This window comes from Nerophis ophidion, linkage group LG03, assembly GCF_033978795.1.
Source record: "Nerophis ophidion isolate RoL-2023_Sa linkage group LG03, RoL_Noph_v1.0, whole genome shotgun sequence".
NCBI classification, from domain to species: domain Eukaryota; kingdom Metazoa; phylum Chordata; class Actinopteri; order Syngnathiformes; family Syngnathidae; genus Nerophis; species Nerophis ophidion.
In genome coordinates, this window is record NC_084613.1 from 36,476,130 (window position 1) to 36,491,810 (window position 15,681).

At 42.9% G+C, this 15,681-nt stretch overlaps 1 protein-coding gene across 1 annotated transcript in view; it reads left to right on the forward strand.

Moving 5' to 3' along the window:
• kiaa1109 (KIAA1109 ortholog) overlaps nucleotides 1-15,681 on the forward strand; it is a 236,469-nt gene that overhangs the window by 69,239 nt on the left and 151,549 nt on the right. Inside the window, exons 18-28 of the mRNA XM_061895057.1 lie at nucleotides 15-121; nucleotides 208-431; nucleotides 520-735; nucleotides 989-1,126; nucleotides 8,002-8,178; nucleotides 8,270-8,398; nucleotides 8,814-8,933; nucleotides 10,393-10,724; nucleotides 10,828-11,078; nucleotides 11,440-11,680; nucleotides 15,180-15,671. Of these exons, the coding sequence (XP_061751041.1) occupies nucleotides 15-121; nucleotides 208-431; nucleotides 520-735; nucleotides 989-1,126; nucleotides 8,002-8,178; nucleotides 8,270-8,398; nucleotides 8,814-8,933; nucleotides 10,393-10,724; nucleotides 10,828-11,078; nucleotides 11,440-11,680; nucleotides 15,180-15,671 (2,427 nt within the window). The remainder of the gene's footprint in view (nucleotides 1-14; nucleotides 122-207; nucleotides 432-519; nucleotides 736-988; nucleotides 1,127-8,001; nucleotides 8,179-8,269; nucleotides 8,399-8,813; nucleotides 8,934-10,392; nucleotides 10,725-10,827; nucleotides 11,079-11,439; nucleotides 11,681-15,179; nucleotides 15,672-15,681) is intronic.

The window sequence follows — 15,681 nt, forward strand, 5'->3', positions numbered from 1 at the left end:
CCCCCCAACATCAGAGCTGGCTGGGTGGACTGCTGGAGTGTACCAAACTTCCTGCTCATCATTGACTACACATGGCATCCCATTTATCCCCAAAAAGCAGAAGAGCAACTTAAGCAGTCATGTAAACTTTCAGCTTTCTGTACCACAGTACGACACCATTCACACATTGTTTATGAAGACTTTTCAAAGGCTCCTTCCTAATTTCAGTGTCTGAGATGGAAGAATCCATGCTGTCAGCTTTACGGCCCCCAGAACACACTTCAGCACATCACATCCACCCACACTACACTTCAGCTTCAGCTCGCCGCAGCCGAGTACCCACTGACCCCTCAGAGCTTCCCCCTGACAGACTTCATGTGGAGATGGAAATGTCCCCGGATTCTCAAATTATGCTCTATGGACCTTTACTTCGAGCTTTAATTGCCATCAAAGTATGAAAATGTTTAAATTGCTATGGAAACGTACATTTGGGCAAACACAACCCACAATCAATCAGTTGTCATTCTAATATTTTCACAGGAAAACTATTTTGGCGAAGATGATATGTGCACAGACTTTGAAACGACTGTGTCTAGTCCTGTTTTGTCCACGTCCTCATCTGGTCTCGGGTGGTCTCCTCTGGGCATGGAAGAAAGTGGACATAAGGAAACTTCCGACATACATCCTTTGGACCTCCGGCCTTGGGACATAACTGTTTACATCAATCTTTACAAAGTACATGGTCGACTACCTATGGTAAAACTTGCGACTCACCTTCTATTTGTATGTCCTGTTCTAAAATGTAAAGTAAGATATTAGGTGGAACAGACGAGTGCTAGGCAGTTTATAGGGTCAACAAGACAATCTTAAAATGGAAGGCATTCCATGTATACCTCTTGTCTTGCAGAGCATCTAGAATCAGATTCCCTTGTAAACTTTTCTTGTTTGGATTATACTGCATTATAAATGTGTTGATGCATGTCCTATTTTTCCCCCTGGCTACGTCCAGCACTGCAGCAGTGAGGGCCCAGAAGGTCCATCTGGATTTCTAGAGCGGTTATGTTTTGAAATGAAAAAAGGTTACAAAGAAACCATGCTTCAGCTGCTACTGTCTCCTCTTCACATTTTCATCAGTGACAACTATCAGGTAAGAAAACAAAGAAAATCTAGATTAAATATTGGATGTTTTTTTGTGCATTGAAAAGAGATCTTCAGGGAAAAGGGTGTATAAGCAGATGGTTAAGGTGGTTGTTGTATTTCTGTCATATACACTTTTACTAGCACTGCTTTTAAAAAATAACATATCTGTAATTTGATTTGCATGTGTAATAATGGAGCATATAGCTGATATGGTTGAACTCGGATGAATGCGGGTTATATGATTGTTTTTGTTTGAAAGCCAACGCCCTCTAGGCATCCACCTAACTGTGGCATACATAGGCTAAAAGGAAACTGCACTTTTTTGGGAAATTTGCCTCTTGTTTGCAATCATTATGAAAGACATCACGACAGATGGATTTTTTTTAATGCATTGTAAATATTAAATAAACGTAAATAAAAGTTGGGAGCTCAACTACGCCGCGCATAAAATCCAATAAATAACCATTTAAAAAGCGCCAACAATACGATTTTTTGACTTGATTATTAACCAGGTATTAGTGATATTGTCTCTCTGTTTACATCATAGAGTGGTCTGCTGTTTTCTCACTTCCCTGCTCCCTGTAAGTTTATAATTGATCAAAAATCCTGCGTCTCACCTGGACATAAGACATCTGAGTAGGTAAGCTGACAAGTTGGGGCACTTTGACAGCCAATTTAGGACCTTAAAACACTAATGAGGTTTTGGATGTTTTTTATGGGCTTTATAGGCAGAATTGAAGGTCTCCCATAGGATCCATTGTAAGTTAACTTTTGATTGAATTTATAAAATATTTAGAATGCACAACATGGAGTTCAGCATGAGTAAGACTGTAGAGATGGTTTTGGACATCACAGACATACTTCTCACCACAGTGGCCCTAATTATCTGTGATTTAAAAAACAAAACAAAAAAAAACCTTACCAATAAATTGAGTTGGCACAAAAAGACAGACAATGGTTTGCTTGCAGATAAAATAGAGCATTACAAGGTTGTTGAGAAATTTGAATGTAACCAATATTACAAGTTGAATTGGTTATGTGACGGAGCCTGTAACCCAAACTACTGTATCACAAATCAATGTTCCACAATGAAATGGTATATTATTTTCCCAGCCCCCCAAAACACGATTTTAACATGTAACATGCATATGAATAAGAAAAACACACCTCAGATAAGAAACATTTTTTAAAAATTAAATACTAAAGCAACTACAGTATTGTAATAATAATCTACAGAATTATATTTTTGATTTTTGATTTAGATTTATTGGTCCAAAAATAAAACAAAAACAAAAATACATAATTCATGACCAACACATTTACAGGCTTGTCAGACAGGTCGACCGGGCCTGTTGTTTAGGGCGGCTATAGCTGCAGGGATAAGGCTTTTCCCGAGGCGGGTCCTCCTCAATTTGTTAGTTCTGTACCTGCGCTCTCTGGGTAGTGGGATGATGTATTAGTGTAGTAGGTGAGTCATATCTTGGACCATTGTATTTGCCAGTCGAATGATGGACCTGTGGTTTAGATCTGAGATGTTGGGTGTGGGTAGGCCGATGATTTTAGCTGCTATGTTTGTAATGCGTGTGAGTTTGGTCTGGTTGGTTACAGAAAGCATAGTGAAAAAACACGTGGAACAGTACAGAAGGATGGGTTGATCGGTGCTTTGATAAAGTAATAACAGGAAGTGAGGTGCAACTTATACTCCTTTAAGTTTAAGGATAGCTGACAGTCTTTGTTGAATGTCCGTGGTGTGCTGATCAAAGGTGAGTTCATTGTCCAAGGTTATGCCAGATATTTAAAAGTGCAACTGTTTTAAGTTATCGTGTGTTTATGGTGATGGGGTGCTGAGGTGAGGGGGGCGGGGGGTTGAACCATATTTCTTCTGTTTTATTGACATTGATTTCCAGATAACTGACTGTGCATGACTCTGTGAAATGTTTGACTGTGTTATGATAGTCCAGGATGGATTGACTGTAGGAGAGGAGTGCAAGAATGGCTGTGTCATCTGAGTATTTTAAGTATGCTGTGGAGGGTGAGATGCTACGGCAGTCATTGGTGTAGAGTGTGTACAGGAAAGGGCTCAACACACATCCCTGTGGGATCCCGGTGTTGAGGGTAAGCACCGGGGATGTGTTTAGCCCACCCTTACTGCTTGCAGTCGGTTGGTGAGGAAGTTGTGGGTGAGGTGGATCAGCTGAGGGGGGGATGTTGAGATGGTGTAATTTCCGGATCAGTAGATGCTTCTGTGAGTTGCTTCTCCATCAAACATACCATCAGCAGTGTTACCATATTTTCATGGATTAATGTCCTCTGTTAAAGGCCTACTGAAATGAGATTTTCTTACTTAAACGGGGATAGCAGGTCCATTCTATGTGTCATACTTGATCATTTCGCGATATTGCCATATTTTTCCTAAAATAATTTTTAGTAGAGAACATCGACGATAAAGTTCACAACTTTTGGTAGCTAATAAAAAAGCCTTGCCTTTACCGGAAGTAGCAGACGATGTGCGCGTGACATCACCGGTGTGAGGGCTCCTCACATCCTCACATTATTTACAATCATAGCCACCAGCAGCTAGAGCGATTCGGACCGAGAAAGCGACAATTTCCCCATTAATTTGAGCGAGGATGAAAGATTCGTGGATGAGGATATTGAGAGTGAAGGACTAGACAAAAAAAAAAAAGGCGAGGACAGTGGGAGCGATTCAGATATTAGACACATTTACTAGGATAATTCTGGAAAATCCCTTATCTGCTTATTATGTTACTAGTGTTTTAGTGAGATTATATGGTACCTAAAAGTCGGAGGGGTGTGGCCACGGGTGTGGTGACCGCCAGTGTCTCGGGTGGGAGGAGGTAATAGTCCGCAGCAGCTGCAGGAGGACGCAAGCTCCGCTCATAACTACGGTAAGAGCTGACGTATTACCACAATTTTCTCACCGAAATCTGCCGTTTGACATGTGGTCGGGAACCATGTTCGCTTGAGCGCTCTGTTCCATAGTAAAGCCTCACCTTCGGGAATTTTAAACAAGGAAACACCGGCTGTGTTTGTGTGGCTAAAGGCAGCCGCAATACACCGCTTCCCACCTCCATCTTTCTTCTTTGACGTCTCCATTATTAATTAAACAAATTGCAAAAGATTCAGCAACACAGATGTCCAGAATACTGTTTAATTATGCGATTGAAGCAGACTACTTATAGCTTGGATCGGGCTGGAAGAAAATGTCCGCTACAACCCGAGACGTCAAACGCACACATCATACGCGTCATCATTCCGCAACGTTTTCAACAGGAAACTTCACGGGAAATTTAAAATTGCAATTTAGTAAACTAAAAAGGCGGTATTGGCATTTGTTGAAATGTTAAGATTTCATCATTGATATATAAATGATCAGACTGCGTGGTCTGTAGTAGTGGGTTTCAGTAGGCCTTTAAATAATTATGTTTACGCCTTTATTTTGCATTTCCTCATTTTTGCTTCAGTATGGTGTAAATCAAAGGCCTTCAACAGGGTGTCCATGACCTGTGGAGGTAAAATTTTTGGTTGATTAGACTTTTTAAAATATATACATACATTTCCATGGCAATTTCTCCACACAATTGAATGTTATTGTCAGCACACATTAATATGTCTCGCTAGCTATCTGCTATAAGATAATTATAGTGAGTGAGATGCTGGATGTTTTTTGGCAGATCTTACGGGGCTATTTGCTGCGCTAACTGGCAGTGGGGAAGGCTCATAACCATCAACCGAGAAACAACTCGTATTCCAAAAAATCTTGTGAGCAAGGCCACTCTTAAGCCGAGGTACCACTATATATGTACTGTACCGCATATTAAGAAATCAGTAATAATTCCACTGTTTGTGTTTAAGAACATTCTTATATCAATATAAACTGCTGTATGCTATGGTGGAAGGAATACTTTGAAGACCTCCTCAATCCCACCAACACGTCTTCCTACGAGGACAGTGCTTGGGGAATCTGTGGTGGGCTCTCCTATTTCTGGGGCTGAGGTTGCTGAGGTAGTTAAAAAGCTCCTCGGTGGATGACATCCGCCCGGAGTTCCTTAAGGCTCTGGATCAGTGGTTCTTAACCTTGTTGGAGGTACCGAACCCCAACAATTTCATGTACGCATTTACCAAACCTTTCTTTAGTGAAAAATAAATGGTAAATGGGTTGTATTTCTATAGTGCTTTCCTACCTTCAGGGTAGGGCTGGGCGATATATCGATATACGATATAAATCGTGGGTTTGTCTTTATGCGATATAGAAAATGACTATATCGTAATATTCGAGAAGACGTTCTCACGCAGTTGTTTTTAGCTGCGGGCATTACACTACAGGCTCTCCTCGCTCTTTTCTGTGACAAGCAAGTGCACATTCTTACATACGTCACATACTGTTACGTCATACGTACACGCCCTCACCCAGCAGAGAGGTAGCGGCGTGGCTAACGTTAGCTGTGATGCTAGCGGGTTGTTGCAAGAGAAAAAAGGTGCGAATCTCGTAACAAATGAAGGAAAAATTAATTCCCAAGAAAAACAGCAGGGGGTCCATTGTCTGGCGGTGGTTCGGCTTCAAGTGGGAATATGTCGAATAGACAACTTTAATTTGTGATGTGTGGGGCACAAGCGTTGCTACCAAAAGTAGCATTACTGCTAATATGTAGCATCATTTGAAAAGTCTCCTGCTGATAACTTTAATAAATACAGTTTTGGTAAATTGACTAAGTTTTGATTTCCTTCTCTGCATGAAAGTTTTAAAGTAGCATATTTTAGTGCAGTATGAACAAGAATGTTTTAATGTAGACATACTGCTGTGATTATATGTATCCAGTGTTCATTCAAGGCTAAGGCAAAATACCGAGAATATATCCTATATCGCGATATGGCCTAAAAATATTGCGGTATAAAAAAAGGCAATATCGCCCAGCCCTACTTTAGGGTACTCAAAGCGTTTGACACTATTTCCACATTGACCCATTCACACACACTGATGGCTGGAGCTGCCATGCAAGGCGCTAACCACGACCCATCAGGAGCAAGGGAGAAGTGTCTTGCTCAAGGACACAAGGGACGTGACGAGGTTGGTAGAAGGTGGGGATCGAACCAGGAACCCTCAAGTCACTGGCACGGCCGCTCTCCCAAACGTACCACCACAAAATGTTTTTCTTTTTTCAAATTCAAGAAAGAGTTATGTTTTTTTTACTGGTGCACAAAATGAACCGTGCATGAACATCACCTTGTTAAAAGAACAAAACCAACGCAGTGCGCTGGTTTACACACCTGCAAATCAGATGGAAAATTAGGGGGAACAATGTTTGGGGGGTATCCATGATACGCAGATAGGGAGAATGTTTTTTTTACACGATGAGTCGGGTGTGTCTTGACCTCCGCGGCGGAGGCTCTGCCGAACCCCTGAGGCAGACACGCCGAATCCCTAGGGTTCGATCGAACCCAGGTTAAAAACCACTACTCTGATGCTGTGGGGCTGTCTTGGTTGACAAGACTCTGCAGCATCGTGTGGACATCGGGGGCGGTACCTCTGGATTGGCAGACTGGGGTGGTGGTCCCTCTCTTTAAGAGGGGGGACCGGAGGGTGTTTTCCAACTATCGTGGGATCACACTCCTCTGCCTTTCCGGTAAGGTTTATTCAGGTGTACTGGAGAGGAGGCTACGCCGGATAGTCAAACCTCAGATTCAGGAGGAACAGTGCGTTTTTTGTCCTGTTCGTGGAACTGTGGACCAGCTCTCTACTCTCGGCAGGGTTCTTGAGGGCGTATGGGAGTTGGCCCAACCAGTCTACATGTGCTTTGTGGACTTGGAGAAGGCATTCGACCGTGTCCCTCGGGAAATCCCGTGAGGAGTGCTCAGAGTATGGGGTATCGGACTGTCTGATTGTGGCGGTTCGCTCCCTGTACGATCAGTGTCAGAGCTTTGTCCGCATTGCCGGCAGTAAGTTGGACACGTTTCCGATGAGGGTTGGACTCCGCCAAGGCTGTCCTTTGTCACCGAGTTTGTTCATAACTTTTATAGACAGAATTTCTAGGCGCAGTCAAGGTGTTGAGGAGTTCCGGTTTGGTGGCCGCGGGATTAGGTCTCTGCTTTTTGTAGATGATGTGGTCCTGATGGCTTCATCTGGCCGGGATCTTCAGCTCTCACTGGATCGGTTCGCAGCCAAGTGTGAAGCGACCGAGATAAGAATCAGCACCTCCAAGTCCGAGTCCATGGTTCTCGCCTGGAAAAGGGTGGAATGCCATCTCCGAGTTGGGGAGGAGACCCTGCCTCAACTGGAGGAGTTTAGGTACCTAGGAGTCTTGTTCATGAGTGAGGGAAGAGTGAATTGTGAGATCGACAGGCGGATTGGTGCAGTTTCTTCAGTAATGCAGACGCTGAATCGATCCGTTGTGGTGAAGAAGGAGCTGAGCTGGAAGGCAATGCTCTTAATTTACCAGTCGATCTACATTCCCATCCTCACCTATGGACAATATCATGGGTACAAGCGACCAAAATGCGTTTCCTCCGCCGGGTGGCGGGGCTCTCCCTTAAAGATAGGGTGAAAGGCTTTGCCATCCGGGAGGAGCTCAAATTAAAGCCGCTGCTCCTCCACATTGAGAGTAGCCAGATGAGGTGGTTCGGGCATCTGGTCAGGATGCCACCTGAACGCCTCCCTAGGGAGGTGTTTAGGGCACGTCCAACCGGTAGGAGGCCACGGGGAAGACCCAGGACACGTTGGGAAGACTGTGTCTGCCGGCTGGCCTGGGAACGCCTTGAGATCCCCCGGCAGGAGCTGGACGAAGTGGCTGCCGCCGCAACCCGACCTCAGATAAGCGGAAGATGGATGGATGTATGCTATATATTTCCTTCTTTGGGTTACAGCGTGCAACAGCCGATGGCGTGTTGAAGGATGGACACCTAAGCCTGTCCGGGCTGCAGATGAGGGCGCATGCCATGTTCTCCGCTCAGGGATTACCACCAGGAAGTGACACCCTGGAGTATGCCTGGCTCATTGACATGCAGGCAGGAAGTCTCACTGGCAGGGTGACTGTTCCACAGGTGTGTATGTGTGTTATCTAACACATTAAATGGATGGCTTCTATTTCTAATCATTTGAATCTCTTTGAATGCATCTGTGTTTGATGAATAGGTGGCGAGCTTGTTCAAATGGGGAGAGACATTCGTTTTCCATGTGGTGTCACGTGAGTTCCAGCTTGAACAACCAAAGTCTTCTGTCATTTGCCAGCATGGCATTGACCGCCGCATCTGTGATGCTAAGGTATTACCACATTCATTTAAAAATGTGTCAGGTTAATAATGTTTTTACCTGTTCAACATCGTCTGCTTCAGCTATAGACTTTTCTTCAATACAGCAGTACACCTCTGAATTAAACTGTGATTTGATCATACGGTACATGGCTGATTCAAAACAATTACAATACGTTGGTATTGTTTTCTCAAATGTTCAGGAAAACAAAAGAATAACTGTAATGTTTGTGGTATTTAATTTATGATAGTTAATGTAATTAACAGACATTGCTACAGACTTAGTGATGAAATTATTTCAGAATTAAAAACATAGAGACTAATAAACTAAGCAGAGATAGTTAGGCTTTACAGAAATGTCTCACCCAAGGCACTCAGGGTGCTTTTGACGCAACCACTGTAAACCACGCAATATGTTGTCGTTTCAGTTAACGTGCTTACCCGGTCACTGTCGATCGTCGGAGGAGCTCAAGTACACCATGATGCGACTGGCCATGGATGGAGTGGACCTTTTTATTGTTGAACATGGTTGTGCTGCCAACATCAAAGTAAAGAACCCCACACTTACTGTATTTACTTAATGATTTTGATGATTTATTGTAAAAGAACATAATTTTGCTGTCATGCCCCAATGTACAGTAATTGGAATAGCGCCAATTCACATCTACAACAACACTTCTCATACATCGTAGAGAACCAACTGAACCTTGCATTAGCAAGTACTTGGTCCCTTTTGCGAAGAAAACTCAAATGCAACCCAGGAAAATATGTGACTTTTGTTTAAATTTATCTACATGTTAACTATGAATTGTACAGTGGAACCTCTTTGTCGAGCCCGTTTATATTGAAAATTAGTCCATGTAGACCAACTCATTAGGTCTTGGACAATCGCAATCTTTTGATTACTATAACAAGTATCCACTTAAGATGACATCGACATACACTACCTTTGTGGACATAACATTTGAGGACCCAAAGGGGTAATTTCTATGAACAATCAGTCCGTTTATGTTGACATGGGTTGTTGTATTGTTAACTTAATTATCAGCTCAAAACCATAACAGCAACATTTGTATTGTAGTTTGTTTGGAAAAGACCGCTCACATTTTGAATATACCGTAAATATATGCACACTTCTGAATTTAGTATGGTGGTAGTTTCTTTCCATAGTTACTGATGTACCGTACTAAAAGTGAGTACATTTTAATTTCATAGCACTTCTCGCAGAAAGAGTTCACAAAGTGCTTCACATGGTTAGAAAACAAACAGTACGATCCATTATCAACATATAGCATGATGCAACCAAAGGAAGATTGCAGATAAAATGATAAATATGAAATTACACATAATTAATATATAAAAAAATAACATTTATTATGGAATATTACAGAAATAGTCCATCCATCCATTCATCCATCCATTTTCTACCGCTTGTCCCTTTTGGGGTCGCGGGGGTTGCTGGAGCCTATCTCATATTACAGAAATATTACTGGATCCAAGAAAAATACATACACACAAATCTAAGGTAATGTTACATAACTTTAAAATGTGGACACAGTTACTTTCTGGTTAGGGTAAAGTAGGTATCAAAATAAAAGCATGACAGTATTCATTGAGATACTACCACAGCAACTTACAAAATGCATCCATTAACTTATATCTAAGCTTGTTATTCATCGGAAGAATTATTTATGCATGTATGAAAGTTTTATTGTATATTTCAAGACATACAACATAATTAAAGCAGCAGCTCTGTTTGATAAGAGTATGACATATGTGGTAACTGAAGAATCTAATAAAAAAATATGCACATATGGAGGAAAACACACTCAACAAACTGCTGTATGTTAACATTCTCCTCAAGTGTCTGACAAAAGTCGCAAGTAAATGTGCAAGCAATTGCTCATTTCGGTTTTAGTTATTTTGACAACAAACATGAGTTAACTAGTGCCAAGGACACTTTAAACAGGGTTCATCAGACTGTTTTTTTTATGATCATTACTCCAGATGGGTATTATTCGTGTGGCCAACTGCAACCTGCACAATCAGGCAGTGGGAGAGGGCATCAGTGCTGTGGTGCAGGACGTAAACATTCGACAGTACATTGAACAGCAACAGCAAAGTGAGGTAAACAGGCTGCCATCAGGTGGGCAGGGAAAAGGTCCAGGTCAGCCTCCAAGTCTTTGCCAAGCCCCAGTGCTACGACGCTCTGTTTGGCTGGAGGCAGGCTCAGTCAACCTGAATCTCATAACAGCAGACATTGCCCTGGCTGCTGACCACTCGGCCAAGTGTGAAGTCCAACGACATTTTCTAGAACTACATGATGCACAGACCAAAAGGTAGATATCTCCAGTCTGTCATTTGGTGTTTTCAGCCTTATTTATTGATAATTAGCTTTCAGCTTGTTTATTGTGTATGTTCTTCACCTAATTTTTTCCCAAGACTTTGGTTCTTGTGGCCTGAAGAGGCTGGCATTCAAAACAAGCGTGGAAGAAATCGCTGTGGCTGTCTTGGAGGCTGCCGGTTCTTTGCCGGAACCAATATAGGCTTGGATTTCTTCAAACTCGAAGAGATTACACCTTCCTCTTCGTCTGCATTCTCTTCCTCAAGCACTGAGTCTGACATGTGTTATGGTCAGTCATTGCTTCACCCTGGGGAATGGATCATGACCAAAGAAACACCAAAAGTGGATGGTATGAATTAATTAAGTGATACATACAGTATGCAACTCTGCCAACATGTACGCATTTTGACTCTTCAAAATGTTTAGAAAGTGTGGCGGGCCGTTAAAAAATTTACCGGGCCACACATTTGGACATCCCTGCAACAGGGTATGCTATACCGGCAGACTCATACCCTTGCAAATCCTCTTGAAATTGATCTATTGCCACAGCGACACAGGCCGTAAAGGGTATGGGTGGCTTATAGAACATTGTTTTGTGTATAAGCCCTATTAAATGTCTTCAAGATTGGCAGGCCTATCTAAGTATGTGAAATATTACTCTGTTACTGTACATTTTCTTGTCTTTTTTTTTTCTTTTTTTTTTTTTGCAGGAAGGGTTGTTGGACTAAAAACCGATACACACTCACCCTGCCTGCCTCCTGGGGTGCCTGAGAGGCGTGGTCAACAGCACTTAAGTCTCCAGGTACCCCAACGCTCTCACAGCTCTGCCTCCTCCTCTGAAGAAAATAGTTCCTCTAGTGCGGCATTGCCCTTACTGGCTGGCGAAAGGGACACCCCCTCGCCAAGTGTTGAACAACGCGCGTTTCCTGTGAATGGGAAAATTCCTGTTGAGTGAGTGGCCTAGAGAATGCTTTTGATTGTTATTGACAATATCTGACTGTTTTTTTGCTTAGAATATTTAACAAGGTATACGCAAGGCTGGATTATGCTTCCTTGTTGGTCGCAAGTGTACGTTATGCTGCCCTCCCACCCCCAAATTACCACAACTACAACAACTACAAAACCTAAAACCAGTGAAGTTGGCACGTTGTGTAATTTGTAAATAAACATAGAATATATCCATCCATCCATTTCCTACCGCTTATTCCCTTTGTGGTCGCGGGGGGCGCTGGTGCCTATCTCAGCAACAATCGGGCAGGAGGCGGTGTACACCCTGGACATGTCGCTACCTCATCGCAGGGCCAACACATACAGACAACATTAACACACATTTACACACTAGGGCCAATTTAGTGTTGCCAGTCAACCTATCCCCAGGTGCATGTCTTTGGAGGTGGGAGGAAGCCGGAGTACCCGGAGGGAACCCACGCAGTCACGGGGAGGACATGTAAACTCCACACAGAACTACTCAGGACCTTCGTTTTGTGAGGCAGACGCACTAACCCCTCTCTTCCACCGTGCTGCCCCAAAATAGAATACAATGACTTGCAAATCCTTTTCAATTTATATTCAATTGAATAGACTGCAAAGACAACATATTTAATGTTTGAACTGAGAAACTTGATTTTTTTTTGCAAATCATTAATTTAGAATTTAATTGCAGCAACTCGTTGCAAAAAAGTTGACACAGGGGCATTTTAACCACTGTGTTACACGGCCTTTCCTTTTAACAACACTCAGTAAACGTTTGGGAACTGAGGAGACCAATTTCTGAAGCTTTTCAGGTGGAATTCTTACCCATTCTTGGTTGATGAATACCATATTTCCTTGAATAGCCGCCGGGCATGTAATATGCTCCTGCCTTGAATTACTGCCAGGTCTAACTCGCTCCCCAAATTTATAAGCGCATGCTTATTTTTACCGCCGGGTCAAATTTGTGACGTTACGAGTGACACTTCCCCCTGTCGTCATTTCCAAAATGGCGGAGGAGGTTTTTATTTATATTACTATGTGTAAACCAGGGGTCTTGTTCCACAGCCATACAGATCACACTGATGGTTGTGATATAAAACTACTTTAACACTCTTACTAATATGCGCCACACACTGTGAACCCACACCAAACAAGAATAACAAACACATTTCTGGAGAACATCAGCTCTGTAACACATTATAAACACAACATAACACTTACCCAGAATGCAATGCATCCATGACTCTTACCGGCTATATTATACACCCCGCTAGCACCAACCCCCCCAGACCCCCATCTCCGTGCGTCGGTTGAGGTGGGCGGGGTTGGGCCGTGTGTATAATATAGCCAAGAGTTATGGATGCATGGCATTGTGGGTAGTTGTTATGTTGCGTTTATAATGTGTTAGAGAGCCGATGTTCTCCAGAAATGTGTTTGGTGTGGGTTCACAGAGTGTGGCGCATATTAGTAAGAATGTTAAAGTTGTTTATATCACAACCATCAGTGTAAAAGGTGTGGCTGTTGACCAAGTATGCATTGCAATCTCGTATGAGAAACAGCGAAATGCATGCGTCCGACCGGCACGCAGATAGCATGGTGTAAAGGTGGGCGCGATGACATGTTGTAGAGCAGTGGTCTTCAACCACCGGGCTGCGGCCGCAGAATAATTTTTCATTAATTTTTTTTATCACTCTCAATTTTTTACTGCTTGCCATTGGTAAGCGCAGGGGTGAGAAGAGGTTTTGAAATTTTTAGCGCCTGCTTACTTTTACCGCATGCCTTGAATAAGCGCATGAGTGAGAAGAGGTTTCAAATTAATTAGCACCCCGGCGGCTATTCAAGGAAATACGGTAGCTTACATTGTTCCTCAGTCAGGGGTCTCCGTTGTCGTATTTTACGCTTGATAATAAGCCACACATGTTTAATGGGAGACAGGTCTGGACTACAGGCAGGCCTGTCTAGTACCCAAACTCTTTTAATATGCAGCCACGCTGTTGTAACACGTGGCTTGACATAATTGTGCTGAAATAAGCAGTCTCCATGATAACGTTGCTTGGATGGCAACATATGTTGCTCCAAAGCCTGTATGTATTTTTCAGCATTAATGGTGCCTTCACAGATGTGTAAGTTATTCATGCCGTGGGCACTAATACACCCCCATACCATCACAGATGCAGGCTTTTGAACTTTGCGCCTATAACAATCCAGGTGGTTCTTTTCCTCTTTGTCCTGGAGCACACGGCGTCCACAGTTTCCAAAATCGAATTGAATTGTGGACTCATCAGACCACACAACACTTTTACACTTTGCAACAGTCCATCTTGGATGAACTCGGGCCCAGCGAAGCCGGTGGCGTTTCTGGATGTTGTTGATAAATGGATTTGGATTTGCATAATAGAGTTTTAACTTGCACTTACAGATTTAGCGACAAACTGTAGTTACTGACAGTGGTTTTCTGAAGTGTTACTGAGCCCATGTGGTGTTATCCTTTTAACGCTGATTTTGCTTTTTGTTGCAGTACCGCCTAAGGGATTGAAGGTCAAGAGCTTAGCCGCTTATGTGCAGTGATATCTCCAAATTCTCCAAATATTTTGATGATATTACGGACCGTAGATGGTGAAATCCGTGAATTCCTTGCAATAGCTCGTTGAGAAATGTTGTTCTTTAACTGTTGAACAATTTGCTGACAAATTTGTTCACAAAGCGGTGACTCACGCCCCATCTTTGCTTGTGAATGACTGAGCATTTCATGGAAGCTGCTTTTAAACCCAATCATGGCACCCACCTGTTCCCAATTAGTCTGTCCACCTGTGGGATGTTCCAAATAAGTGTTTAATGAGCATTCCTCAACTTTCAGAGTTTTTTTGCCACTTGTACCATGAAACATGTTGCAGGCATCAAATTTCAAATGAGCTAATATTTGCAAAACATAACAAAGTTTTCCAGTTCGAACGTTAAGTCTCTTGTCTTAGCAGTCTATTCAATTGAGAATAGGTTGAAAAGGATTAGCAAATCATTGTATTCTGTTTTTATGTATGATTTACACAACGTGCCAACTTCACTGGGTTTGGGTTTTATACATTGTGTTGTGTTGACATGGACCTTAAAGGCTGCGAATTGTCAGCTTGTACCACAGTATTTCCTGTGTATGCAACACGTCCGAAGAGAGTATAACCCACTTTCGCAAATGCCTTCTTTGATTCCTCATCATTGTTTGCAATGAATGTTCTTAGTTCAAGCTCCAACAACAGTCTTCATCTCTCTTTATTTGCCATTGTTTTTTCGCGACAAAGAATGCTAACAAGCTAATTTTGGGATAGAATTCCACCTCACTTGTTCTACCCAGAGCTAAAAAATCATAACGGATTAGGAGGGGGCAACATAGTGGCCACACAGGAGCATAATCCAGGTTTAACTGTGTTGAAAACTTCAAATAGAAATCATGCAGCTGGAAACTTTGCATTTGCTCCTTTTACAGGAGTTTCAGGGATATTCCAGAGGTTTCTCCCATTTCACCTAACAACTCTCAGGAACGCTCTTCAGTGCGCTCCCCTCTCTGCTCTCCTCTTAAAAGACAGTCCTCTGTACACTCAGGACGATTAGGCAGCACCAAGAGTCTGTCAGCTGCTGTCTTCAACGAAAAGCCACCCCCAGTACTGTCTGGAGGAGTCCAGTTCAGCTGTGATGTTTCACGCAGTGACGAAAATGTCCTGGATTCGCCACGTCAGCGTCGGAGCTATGGCTCCTTCCCCTTCACGCCTTCAGCAGACTCCAATACCTTCCATCAGTACCGCTCCGCCGACTCCAGCATGTCTGTGGCTGACAGTGAAGCTTACTTTTCTGCCGCTGAGGACTTTGAGCCATTCAGCAGTGCTGATGAGGGTCCAGGGACGTACCCAGGCCGTAAAAAGAGGAGGCGGCAGCAGATGCAGCAACCCCAGCAGCCCCCGTATTACATGGATAATTACAGGTTAGCTTGA